The sequence below is a fragment of the Lepus europaeus genome, chromosome 1 (genome assembly GCF_033115175.1).
Source record: "Lepus europaeus isolate LE1 chromosome 1, mLepTim1.pri, whole genome shotgun sequence".
Classification (NCBI taxonomy): domain Eukaryota; kingdom Metazoa; phylum Chordata; class Mammalia; order Lagomorpha; family Leporidae; genus Lepus; species Lepus europaeus.
Genome location: NC_084827.1, coordinates 19,991,359 through 20,004,528, shown reverse-complemented (window position 1 = coordinate 20,004,528; position 13,170 = coordinate 19,991,359). Strand labels below are relative to the sequence as shown.

General features: G+C 52.2%; 1 protein-coding gene across 1 annotated transcript; it reads left to right on the top strand.

The window, feature by feature from the left end:
* Nucleotides 1–5,792: 5,792 nt before the first annotated feature.
* Nucleotides 5,793–7,574, top strand: HILPDA (hypoxia inducible lipid droplet associated). Its single transcript, XM_062198352.1, has 2 exons — nt 5,793–5,998; nt 6,729–7,574. Exon 2 carries the CDS (start codon nt 6,797–6,799, stop codon nt 6,989–6,991), a length of 195 nt encoding a protein of 64 aa, XP_062054336.1. The 5' UTR covers nt 5,793–5,998; nt 6,729–6,796; the 3' UTR covers nt 6,992–7,574.
* Nucleotides 7,575–13,170: the final 5,596 nt, after the last annotated feature.

Genomic DNA, 13,170 nt, shown 5'->3' with positions numbered 1-13,170 from the left:
GAGTGTGACTGGGGCCTAAGGAAAGCCAAGCACCTGCGGACGGGAATGCAGCAGCCTCGGCAGCTCCCTATTTCACACTGGGAAGTCCTGCTCATACCCCAGTCACTTCCCAGGTGGTCCCAGCCTCCCTACAAGGGACGCTCCCCAGAGAATTCTGTCTGCCTAGTGCCAAATGGGCCATCGGGTAACATGACCTTCACAGCCCTCTCCCAAGGAATGCACCCTTGAGGGGAATCTCCTCTACTCTGCCAGGTGGGCTGCCCAGCTTAATCATAGTGGGTAATAAAACCTAAGGAGGCATTTTACCTACTGCACACCCAGCAAGCCCTTTGTCCCGGAGAAGAGGGTGGGGGGAAGGAGAAATGGCAGGAGGAGCTGGACCCCACTCCCTTATAAACCCCCATGTGAGTATAAACTGTGCCCAGCACTCCCTTCCTGAGACTCCGGCCTGGTCCACCAGGTGTATTTCTCTCAGCTCAACTCTTAGTCCTTAACTGATATGCCCAGCTCGCCTGTCAGGTGTAGTCTCTCCATGAAACTAGGTAACCTTGCTTCCCCCAATCTGAATGATGGGGCTCTCGCTCTCAGAAATGTCTGGATTGGTGCCCATCTGTTGTGATGGATGCCCTACCCCATTAAACTTTGCTACCTTGCCAACCGCTACTGCGTCACGTCAGAATTCTGTCTTAGGTAAAGACAAGATCCTATCCCACTCCATGTCTGCTCACATTCTCACACCAGGCCCCTTCAATTACTCTTCATCCATGCATCCACGTCCTGTTCTGTTCTTGACTCCAAAAACGTATTTGCCAGAGATTCAGATTAACACATGAGAACAAGACGTTCACTCCTTTACCTCAATATTTGCCATCCAGCACACGCTACCATTGCAGGAAACCTGGGGAGTTGAGGCCTGGTGTCGATGATGACCTACGAGACCGGACAGATGGTGAGAGCCAAAGTTAAGCTGTGTTTCAGTAAGAGAAGCTCCGAACGGTGTGATCAGAGGGGCTGGCGGAGAGACTAAGCCGGTGAGGTCTCACAGTCTAGGGGCATTTGTATGACCTCACCGTGTCATCTTCAAGGAACAAAGGGAGTGGTTATACGTTAGTTACTGAAAGGCCAGGGGCGGCCTTAATGGAGGCCTTTCTGGCTTGTTTATTTGTAAACCTAGATCTTGTCATGGTTGGTAGGGATCTGTGACAAGGCCTTCTACCCTGTTCTGTGCTGGCAGGCACTGCGGGGTGGTGTTATTCTGGAGCTCCCTCACTGCTAAACAGGGATAGACCCTAGAGGCAGCTTCCTGTTAATGCGCTGGAGAAAGCAACAGCAGCAGCAGACCCAAGTGCTTGGACCCCTGCCACCAAGTGGGAGACCCTGCTGGAGCTCCTGGCTCCAGGCTTCAGTCTGGCCCAGCTCTGGCCTTTGTAGCCATTTGGGGAGTGAACCAGTGGACAGAAGATCTCTGTGTCTGTCTCCTTGTCACTCTGCCTTTCAGATAAATAATTTTTTTTTTTTTTTTTGACAGGCAGAGTGGATAGTGAGAGAGAGAGACAGAAAGAGAAAGGTCTTCCTTTTTGCCGTTGGTTCACCCTCCAATGGCCGCTGCGGCCGGCGCATCGTGCTGATCCGAAGCCAGGAGCCAGGCGCTTCTCCTGGTCTCCCATGCGGGTGCAGGATCCAAGGACTTGGGCCATCCTCCACTGCCTTCCCGGGCCATAGCAGAGAGCTGGCCTGGAAGAGGGGCAACCGGGATAGAATCCGGCGCCCCAACTGGGACTAGAACCCAGTGTGCCGGCGCCGCAAGGTGGAGGATTAGCCTGTTAAGCCACGGCACCGGCCTCAGATAAATAAATTTTAAAAAAATCTTAAAAGAAAATAAACCTAAAGCAATGCCTTCTTTACGATTAAGCAACCTAATTGTGATTTAAATAATCCCAGGTCGAATTTAATCACTTGCCTTTTCAGTTAGCCAGAGCTGTCCCACGGCAGGTGGCCATGCCGCTGGAATTGTCCTGCAGCGGGCTGCCTCGGAGCTGTCAAACCCAGAGGAGCCTGGTGCTCTCCTCCCCAGCCACCTTCTTCCACATCATCTGCTCCAGCCAAGCACTTCCAACCCAAAGAAGATAGCTCTCAACAGTGTCTGGTGACGGGTGGAAAACGCGTGCCCACTCACACACACATAAATACACACCTTTCAGGAGGTATTCTGGGCATTTTGTACAAATGAGTCACATCATAGAGGCTTCTGTGTTTGGCTTCTTTCGTGTTTTTAAGGTTCATTCAGGTAGAAGCATATATCAGAACCTCACGTCTTTTTACGTTCAGATAATGTTGTGCTCTACGGTTATACCAAATGTTGTTTGTCCATTCATCAGACGGTAGACATCTGGGTAGTCTCCACGCCTTGGCTATTATGGACAACACTCATATGAGTGTTCGTGTACCGGATCTGTGTCGGTGTATATTTTCAATTCTCTTGGGTATATCTAGGATAGAATTGCTAGTTTCTGTGATAACTTTATGTTTAATATTTTGCAGGAACATGTTATGCTCCCACTAGCAGTGCACAAGGCTTTCGATTTCCCCACTTCCTGTCCATGCTTGGTATTGTCTTTTTTTTTTTTTTTTTTTTTTTTAATTGTAGCCCGCCAAAGGGTTGGGATGTATTTCATGGTGGTTTTGATTTGTATTTCCTTAGTGACTATGATGTTCAATATCATTTTGTGTGCATATTGACAAGTTCTAAGGCTTCTTTGGAGAAATGTCTATCCAAATCCTTTGCCCATTTTAAAAAAATAATTATTATTTGCTTGAGAGGCAGAGAGAGACAGAAAGAGACAGAGACCTTCCATCTGATGGTTCACACTCCAAATGGCCACAACAGCCAGGGCTGGGCCAGGCCAAAGCCAGGAGCTCCTTTTAGGTCTCCCATGTGGGTGGCGGGGACCCAAGCACTCGGACCATCATCTACTGCCTTCCCAGGTGCATTAGCAGCCAGGACTCAAGCTGATTCTCTGATATGTGATGTCAGTGCCATAAGCAGTGGCTTAACCCGCTGCACCAACATGCTGGCCTATGTTCATTTACTTCTGAGTTATAAGAATTCCTTTTGGGGCCAGCACTGTGGCATAGCAGGAAAAGTCATTGCTTGTGGTGCCAGCGTCTATATGGGTACCAGTTTGGGTCCCTGCTGCTCCACTTCCAAACCAGCACCCTGCTTATGTGCCTGGGAAAGCAGTGGAAGATGGCTCAAGTATTGGGCCATTGCACCCATGTGGGAGACTCAGAAGAAGCTCCTGACTCTTGTTTCAGATTGGCCAGCTGTTGTGACCATTTGGGGAGTGAACTAGCAGTTGGAAGATCTCCCTCTTTGTCTCTCTCTCTCTCTGTAATTCTTTCAAACAAATCTTTAAAAAAGAGAATTTTTTATACAAATCCATTATTAGATAAATAATTTGTAAATATTTTCTATTACATAGGTGCTCTTGCCTTTAAATGTTGGTTTGGCTAAGTGTACCATTCCAGTTTGCTAGTTATTAACTTTTTTTTTTTTTAATTTTTGACAGGCAGAGTGGATAGTGAGAGAGAGAGATAGAGAGAAAGGTCTTCCATTTGCCGTTGGTTCACCCTCCAATGGCCGCCGCACCACGCTGATCCCAAGGCAGGAGCCAGGTGCTTCTCCTGGTCTCCCATGGGGTGCAGGGCCCAAGCACTTGGGCCATCCTCCACTGCACTCCCGGGCCACAGCAGAGAGCTGGCCTGGAAGAGGGGTAGCCGGGACTAGAACCCGGTGTGCCGGCGCTGCAAGGCGGAGGATTAGCCTAGTGAGCAGCGGTGCCGGCCAGACATTTACAATTTTTATTCCTCAGGGACAGCACTGTGGCAGAGAGGATTAAACCTGCTATCTAATTTGCCCATCAATTTTATAATTTTGGTTAGCATAGCTTTCATTTTCAGATGTTCTATTTCTATTTCTTTTTAAGATTTATTTATTTATTTATTTGAAAGTCAGAGTCACACAGGGAGAGGAGAGGTAGAGAGAGTCTTCCACCCACTGGTTCACTCCCCAATTGGCCACAACGGCTGGAGCTGCACTGATCCGAAGCCAGGAGCCAGGAGCTCTCATGTGGATGCAGAGACCCAAGCACTTGGGCCATCTTCTACTGCTTTCCCAGGACATAGCAGAGCTGGATCAGAAGTGGAACAGCCAGGTCTTGAACCGGCACCCATATGGTATGCTGGCACTGCAGACAGGAGCTCTCCCCACTACACCACAGCGGCGGCCCCTGTGCATACATATTTGTATGAACAGGTTTTCAATCCTCTCGGGTAGACAGGAGAGGAACTGTTGGATCATACAGTAATCCTATCTTCCTGAGGAACTGCCAAACTATTTTGCAAAGTGATTGCACCATTTTACATTCCGAACAGCAGTGTATCAGAGTTCCCCTTCTCCACATCCTCACCAACACTTGTTCTTTTCTGGCTTTGTTTGGGTACATGATCATCCTAGTGGGTGTGAGGCGTAGCTTGTTGTGTACATTGTATTTTATGTGTTTGCTTTCACACAAATTATAGCACACCATAGATATACTGTGCACTTAGCAATTCTCATATATTGTGGAGATCGCTTGTTTGTACAAAACTGTGTATTCTTTTTTGCTGGCTTTATAGTAAACCACTGTACAAATGCATCCTACTTATCTCACTAGATTCCTATTTTATCATGACTTAGAGAAGGAGAGATGGAGAGAGGCCCTTCATTGGCTGGTTCACTGCCCTAATGGCTACAAAAACCCCATCTGGGCCAGACAAGCCAGGAGGTTCTTCTGGGTCTCCCACCGGGGTGCAGGGGCCCAAGCACTTTGGGTCATCTTCCTTCCCAGGCCATTAGCAGGGAGCTGGATCGGAAGTGGAGCAGCCGGGATTCGAATCAGCGACCATACGGGATGCCAGCACCGCAGGCGGCGGCTTAACACGACAACCCCTGGAGTCCTACTAACGGTCCCACCCCGGCCCCGCCCCAGTCCTCTGCTGTTAGGCACAGCGCCACCAGGCCCACCTCTGCACGCTCCATTCTCCACGTGCCAGTCTGTAAGGCCAATTCCTAGAAGCGTTTCTGGGTTACAGGGCACAGGCGGGACAGTGAGACCAAACAAGGTCCACAGACAGCCGCGGGCTGCTAGGGAAGGCGGTCCAGGCGTTCCAAGCGCTTGCCGGCCTGCACGTCCGGATCCCAAACTTTCTCGGCGCCCCGCCCCCGCCTTCCCGGACCGCAGAAAGTAGGGGAAAGGGGACGGCGGGGACGCGGCTCCTCCCTCCCGCTGGCCCCGCGCCCAGCTCGGCCTCCCGGCCCGCAGCTCCCCACCGCTCCACTCCGGCTCGGCGCTGAGGCCACGCCGCCTCAGAACGGCACCCCAGCCGCCCACTCCGCGCGTGAGGCTGGACCGTGACCCCTGCCCGGCTCTCGGGTTCACCCAGAATCAGCCAGCGGCCAATGCTCTCGCTTTAGATGACTAAACCGACTGCAAAGGGACTTGCCGACCTGCAGCGAGGGTCTCACCCCCGGAGCCCGGCGTGTGTCACCTCTTCCGACATACTGCTACTCCTACTCTGGCTCGCACCCGCCGCGACTCGGAAGCGCGCCGCGACAACTGGCAGACGCGGCGTCCAATCCCGGCCCGCTCTCGCCGGAGTGGGGCGGGACCGCGGTCGTGCGCCGGGGGCGGGGGGGGGGCGAGCGCGTGCGGGCTTCAGTGCGCGTGCGCGTGCGGGTTGGCGGCGCCCGAGTGCGCGGCCTGCGGGGGCGGGGCCGCGGCTATAAGGAGACGATCCCGGGCGGCCTGGCGTGGCGGTTTGCTGCCTTCTGGGGTTTTGTCTCCGGGAGCTGTGTTCCCCGAGCTCCCTCGCTGCCGTCGGTGGGGGGGACTTTCCTCCCGACTCCTGCGCGACGTGGTGCGGCAGCGAGCGTCCGTTCTCGGCTCTTCCTCTCGAGGTGAGTGGGCCTGCGGGCTTCCCCGGCTCCCTGGCCCCAACCCTTCGCCCCTGCCCCAGCCGGGGATCCGCAGGCTCTGACGGGGATCCACGTGGCCACCCCGCGCTGGCCAGAGCAGGGTTACCCCACCGAAGCTCCCCTGGCGCCGCCTTCTCATCACCCCGTAGCGTGCTGTGCAGTGCCTGCCCACGAGGCCAGGGTTCCTGTTCAGGGCTCAGCGCGCGGTCCTAGTACCTTCCAGGGCGCCTGCCGCATTGTAAGAGCTCAGTCCAGAGCGTCTGGTCCGAGTTATCGCGACTTTTCAAGAGTTTGTGGCTACCTCTGTGATGCGGTTTTTTGTTGTTGTTGTTGTTGTTTGTTTTTGTTTGTTTTTTCCTGCGGGTGACTTTCTCTAGGAACATGTTTTTAAATGCTACCTCCTCCTGCAAAAGGACTGGGCCTCCCCTTCGCGACGGTTAACTGGTGCCTGCGCATAGCACAGGGTTGTATGTACGTCACGCCCTGCAGCAGCAGCAGCGTCTTCCAAAGAAGCGTTTTTAAGGCGTGCTCCGGAGTTAGTTCACGAAACAAGACGCACAGCTGTAGCGTTTGCAGTGTAAATATGGTGGGGGGTGCCGCTTGGAAGAACGCTCACTTGTCCCCTGCCTCCCTGGAGGACAGAAGGGTTGGCCAGGCCCGCGCGGGTGTATCCCCAAGGGCTGCGGATTGACTCCTGCCTGTCTTTTCCCAGGACCCAGGGACCCTCCGCAAGCAGAAGGCAGCCCTGCTGCTCCGTGGAGGAGTAGGATCCTTTCGGCCATGAAGCATGTACTGAACCTCTACCTCTTGGGCGTGGTGCTGGCCCTGCTCTCCATCTTCGTGAGAGTGATGGAGTCGCTGGAAAGCTTAGTGGAGAGCCCGTCGGCCGGGAACGCCTGGAACACCAGAGGTCAACTGACCAGCACAGAACCTCCCAAGGGCCTCCCAGACCCCCCGTCCCGAGGGATGCGATAACACCCTGGTCCACGCCGGCTGTACCTGGGAACACTGACCTAATACAACGGCCAGCGGACTGGCCCTTTGCTAGCCGGCAAGCTCAGAGTGCAGCCAACTGGGTGCTCCAGGCCCTGGAAAAGACCTGTTGAATGTGCAGGGGTGAGCAGGTCGCCTGTGGCTATGGGACGGAGTGGTCTCCTTTTCTCCCATGGTCTGCTCTGTGCTTTGGAGTCCTCAGCAGTGGGCTGTGGACACCTGTGCTGCAACTCTAGCTGTTGGCGGATGGTCACCTTTCTGGCCACACTTCCTAAGCATCTGCTGGAGGTTCCTTTTCGACTTGTGGGTCTTTGGGGTCAGTTTGTTTGGTGTTCAGCCTCTTCCACGAGAGCTCCTCTGGGTGTAGAGAACAGTCAGCGGGGAGGGGGAGCGTGGAGCTCTCATTGTTGTTCCTTGTCCAGTTCCCCCTCCAGCGTCTTGTGCATGTGTGTGCACCTGAAGGGGGTGGTGGGGTGACAGGGCCTGCTCGGGACCTGAGCATTAGTGGCCACCGTGTGGCTCAAATGAATTTTTCTAACGCAATAAAGATGAATGTGCATTTCCACCACGTGGCGTTTTCCTCCATTGAAATTACTCCCGGGGAAGGCTTAACATCTTGAAACTTTGGAGCAAGAAAGTGCTTAAAGCACTTCATTGAAAAATAATATCAGTGCCGGGGCGGGGGCAGTTGAATCTCAGTCTCTGTGTGACTGTCCCCTACGGGAGAGGGATCACCTCCCCCTGAGTCTGGGAGACGGGGGACAGTCAGTCCAGGAGGCCTTGGCATCTGCCCTAGGGCCCGTCGACGGTTGTTCTCCACCCGATGACCACTTAATTCTGATCGCAAAGTCAGCTGGTGAAGTGGCCACACCTCACAGACTTGAGCCCCCAGACCTAAGCAGCCTGGTCTTTTCCCAAAAATGGAAGCTTTTGGTTGTTGCTGTATTCACTGCTCCCCAATTCCCTGCCCCATATACAAGTGGGTCCACTCCTGGGCCTCTGGTTAGGGTGTATTTGCATTCTGGGTGTGTCCACTGTTTTAATAAATTTGGTTTACTTTTTCTAAAGGTGAAAGAGGAGAGCAGCTGCCTTCTGTTAAGCCAATTTTGCTTCCTGAGTGTTCTGACATCAGCGGTTTAGGCATCACGTTTATCTATAGCACTGTATGGCCCGGCCATTAGTGCTGTGTACTGTTTCCACTTTCTTGGCTTCTGAGTGTGAGTGTGCTGGCCCCTTTGTGATTGGCTTTTCATCTTGCAGGCAGATTCACGTGCTAGGGGTGCCCTTTTCTAGATATCCCCCCCCTTTTTTTTTAAAAAAAAAAAAAAGATTATTTGAGAGGTACAGTTACAGACAGAGAGGGGGAGAGACAGAAAGGTTTTCCATCCACTGGTTCACTCCCCAAAAGACTGCAACAGCCAGAGCTGATCAGATCTAAAGCCAGGAGCCAAGAGCTTCTTTTTTATCTTGAAAGATTTATTTGAGAGGAAATATTTTTTTGAGAGGCAGAGAGAGAGAGAGAGATCTGCTGGCTTACTCCCCAAATGGCCGCAACTACCAGAGCTGGGCCAATCCAAAGACAGGATCTTCTTCCGGGTCTCCCTGGGGGTGCAGGGCCCAAGCACTTGGACCATCTTCTGCTGCTTTCCCAGGGCATAAGCAGAGAGCTGGATCAGAAAAGGAGCAGCTGGGGCCGGCGCCGTGGCTCAACAGGCTAATCCTCCGCCTTGCGGCGCCGGCACACCGGGTTCTAGTCCCGGTTGGGGCACCGATCCTGTCCCGGTTGCCCCTCTTCCAGGCCAGCTCTCTGCTGTGGCTAGGGAGTGCAGTGGAGGATGGCCCAAGTCCTTGGGTCCTGCACCCCATGGGAGACCAGGAGAAGCACCTGGCTCCTGCCATCGGAACAGCGCGGTGCGCCGGCCGCAGCGCGCTACCGCGGCGGCCATTAGAGGGTGAACCAACGGCAAAAGGAAGACCTTTCTCTCTGTCTCTCTCTCTCACTGTCCACTCTGCCTGTCAAAAAAAAAAAAAAAAAAAAAAAAAAAAAGGAGCAGCTGGGACACGAACTGGTGCCCATATGGGGTGCTGGTGATGTGGGAAAAGGCATGGAGATGGATTAAGTTCCTGAGCTGGAGGCTACACCTACCCCACCCCCTTGTAATCCTGTCATCATCAGATGACCCCTCCCCAAGATGCACCTCCCCTGATCTGGGGGCAGGACGAGGTAACCACTCCCCTTTTTGAAGCCCAGTGAATGGGGAGGGGGTTGTTTTGCTCTTGCTCTATCTTTACCTTGTGGACCCAGGATGAACAGAGCAGGCTGTGAAATCCCCCTTTTACCATTCCTGGCCCACTCTCCCTAAATGAAGCCCTCATGTGCCTGTGTATTCTCACTTTCCAAATAAACCTTACCATGCTGCATGTCGTGTTTGTGCCTGTGTTTAGAATTCTTTAAGTAAAAGGCCTGGGATATTCATTCAACCTAGCCCAGAACACCAGTTTTGCAGATGGAAGCTTAGCCTACTACGCCACAGCACCGGCACCCCCTCACACCCCACTTTTTTTTTTTTTAAGATTTATGAGATTTCTTAAGTTTGGCAAATTTTCTCATTCTCATGCCTCTCAGGCAAATTTGGGCATTTTTGAAACTTGAATTTTTTTTTTTTTAAGATTTGTTTATTTGAAAGGCAGAGAGAGAGAGAGAGGTCTTCCATCCACTGGTTCAGTCCCTAAATAGCTGCAACAGCAGGAGCCAGGAGCTTCTCCCAGTCTCCCATGTGGGCGCAGGGGCCCAAGGACTTGGGCCATCCTCCATTGCCTTCCCAGGCCATAGCAGAGAGCTGGATAGGAAGTGGAGCATTTGGGACTCAAATCAGCACCAGCCCCAAACTTTGAATTGGAGAACTACTTCTTAAGTCTCTTCTCCAAGTGGTTTGGTTTAAATTGAAATGATCTGTGTGTGCTGTAACTTGAGCAAGATCTTTGCTCTAAGACAATCTTATTCGGGGCAATGGCCCTTGTCGTGGCTGTGCTGTTTTCATCTTTCTTACAAGTAGGGGCAACAACCGTTCTTGTTTGCCTGGATGGAAGGGGGATTTCCTGGGATGTAGACTTTTCAGTGCTAAAACTGGGCCAGTCCTGGCTGGCGCCGCAGCTCACTCGGCTAATCCTCCACCTGCTGCGCGAGCACCCCAGGTTCTAGTCCCGGTTGGGGCGCCCGATTCTGTCCGGGTAGCTCCTCTTCCAGTCCAGCTCTCTGTTGTGGCCCAAGAAGGTAGTGGAGGATGACCCAAGTGCTTGGACCCTGCACCCGCATGGGAGACCAGGAGGAAGCTCCTGGCTTCGGCCCAGCCGCAGTGCGCCAGCCATAGCAGCCATATGGGGGATGAACTAATGGAAAAGGAAGACCTTTCTCTCTGTCTCTCTCTCTGCCTGTCAAAAAATTAAAAACAAAAAAACCGGGCCAGTCCTGGCTCTGCAGACAGATCTGTTGATCAGCCAGCCCAGCAAAGCTAAGTTGGAATTAGCTGTTGTACTCTCTGGGAAGAGAAACAGTTGCTTCTGTCAGCCTAGCAAGCTGCCATTTTTCAGTTTCTGTTGGCCCCTTAGGCCTGCGGGCAAGCTACCCCAGTTCTCTTCTGTGAGCTCCTCTCTTCAGTTGCGACCACCAATTCTCAATTTAATTTTATTCTCCTAATCTGTCTCCTAGATCTATAAGCTTCTTAGGTAAGCTGCCTGCCTTCTAAGTTGCTGTAGGTAATAGTTGTACCAATTGCTGGCTACTGCTTAGTGAGGGTTGCCATTCCACCATCGTCTCCATCTCTCTGCTGCCCTCCGTGCAAGTTTATGTCACACACGTTAGGGGTTGTATTTCTTGTTTTGGGGTTTAATACACAACACCCCTCCCCGCCCCATTCCAATTTCTGTATCAATCATGGACACATTCTGTTAGGTTAAGCTGCAGCAAGAATCCTAAAATCTTAGTAGCTTAAACAAAGCAGTTGCCTTAGGATTTCCTCCCAGGGGCCTTAAGCAAATCATATTCTCTGCCCCCAGGGTAAGAGGCTCTTCCCACCCCTGCTTAGTAGGCTATCATTATCCCTAGGCTGCTGTGGTCCGTTCTTCCCCCTACCCCAATGCATTTAGCTTGTCCCTGTTGCATTACTGAATATGAGATGTGGAGCATAGGGCACAGCCTGGCTCCAGTTTTAGATCGCCACCTGAGCAACCTCCAAAACCTGTATACAAACTATCGTGTTGTGGCACAGTGGGTTAAGCTGCACTGGTTTGAGCTCTGGCTGCTCCACTTCTGATCCATTTCTCTGCTGATGTGCCTGGGAAAGCAGCCAAAGATGGCCCAAGTTCTTGGCCCCCAGGACCCACATGGGAGACCCGGATGGAGTTCCTTGCTGTGAAAGAAACTAATTTGGACAGTGAACCAGCAGATAGAAGATCTCTTTCTGCACTACCCCCCAACTCTAGCTTTAAAATAAAAACAATAACAACTTGTTATTTAGAGTCTTAAATCTCAATTCAATGTTGTAGCTGCTTGTGGACGGAATTCTTGTGTTGTTTGCGGGGAGTACATGGAGGAGTGTTGCGTTGATTTCTTGTGAGAGGAGGAGCGTGGTGGGGGCAAGAGGCATGGAGTCACCACACAGACCCCGGGGGGGTGGGGGGGAGGGGAGTCAGGTGAAAGCAGGCCTGAGGCAAGCAGCTTGCAGACTCTTATTACAGTTGCTACAGCAGCTTATATAGCCAAGGCAGCCAATCCAGTCAAGGGGTGGTCTATGCATTAACCAATCACACCCTGTTGCCAGGCAGTTTCTGAAGCCATCCAATCACAGCCTGTTGCCAGGCAGACTCCACTGTCATGTGGTTTCCAAAACCATCCAATCACAGCCTGTTGCCAGGTAGTTTCTGTTGCCAGCGGCCATCTTGGCATGGCTTTCTCATTCCACCACATTTCCCCCTTTTCGTTTATTTTTGAGCAACAGGAGGCATGATTCTTGGCCATACCATTGTTGACCCCGTTTCCATGTGGTCTCTGTATGTGGCTGTGCCTGTCTTAGGTTGTCCCCCCAGGGGATCTTACCTGTTGTTGACTAACCAGCGCTCAAAACGGAGACCACAAGAGTGCTTGCTCAGATGGGAGTAGGAATGAGGAACAATGTTAATCAGGAATGGCATGACTACACACAGGCTGTGGGCCATTTGAGTGGCTGACAAGAGGTAGTAGGGTATAAAACAGTAATGGATATGGCAATGGGCATTTCCTCAGGGTAGGATGATAGGGCAGGTGCATCCACTAACAAGGTGGACTCTTAGTCTTGTTCAGCTGGTTCTGGTTGGCTGTCAGTTGCAGGCTTGCTGTTTCTGGCTGATACCCAAATGGGTTGTCCTGCATTCTCTGGAAAGACACAACTTATATAGCCAAGGCAGCCAATCCAGTCAAGGGGTAGTCTATGCATTAACCAATCACACCCTGTTGCCAGGCAGTTTCTGAAGCCATCCAATCACATCCTGTTGCCAGGCAGACTCCACTGTCATGTGGTTTCCAAAACCATCCAATCACAGCCTGTTGCCAGGTAGTTTCTGTTGCCAGCGGCCATCTTGGCATGGCCTTCTTATTCCACCACAGAGGAGAGGTAGTGAATTGAATGATTACTGACTAGAAGCATTGTTAGTGGTTATCACTGATGTAATACAAATATTTCTGCTCGTACTTCCTCACCATCTTGTGGTTGGCTGGGGCCGTGTACTGAGTCCTGTCCAGCGCAGTGTGCGTGGGAGTGACCCGCCTCAATCCTCGATGAGAACATTTAAGTGCTGCTTCAAAATCCTGCAAGGCCCTCCTTTCCCTCTGCCACAGTGACACGCAGTGCTCTGTGGGAACTGTTCCAGCAGCACAGGTCCTGGAGTGAGAATGCCCCAGCGCAGAGCCCTCCCCCAGTCCCTGAGGCATGGGAAATGCTCCTTTATTGTGTTCAGCTGCTGAGGTGTCGGGGTTTTTGTTTACTGAGGCGTGGTAACCCAACCTGATGGCTGCATTGCACACAGCACCTATTAGATGGCAGACATCAACTTGGACCTCGTCATGAGCAGTGCACTAGGCATGAGACAGGAGGGAGGCCTGTACACAAAGTGGCAGATTGTGTGAT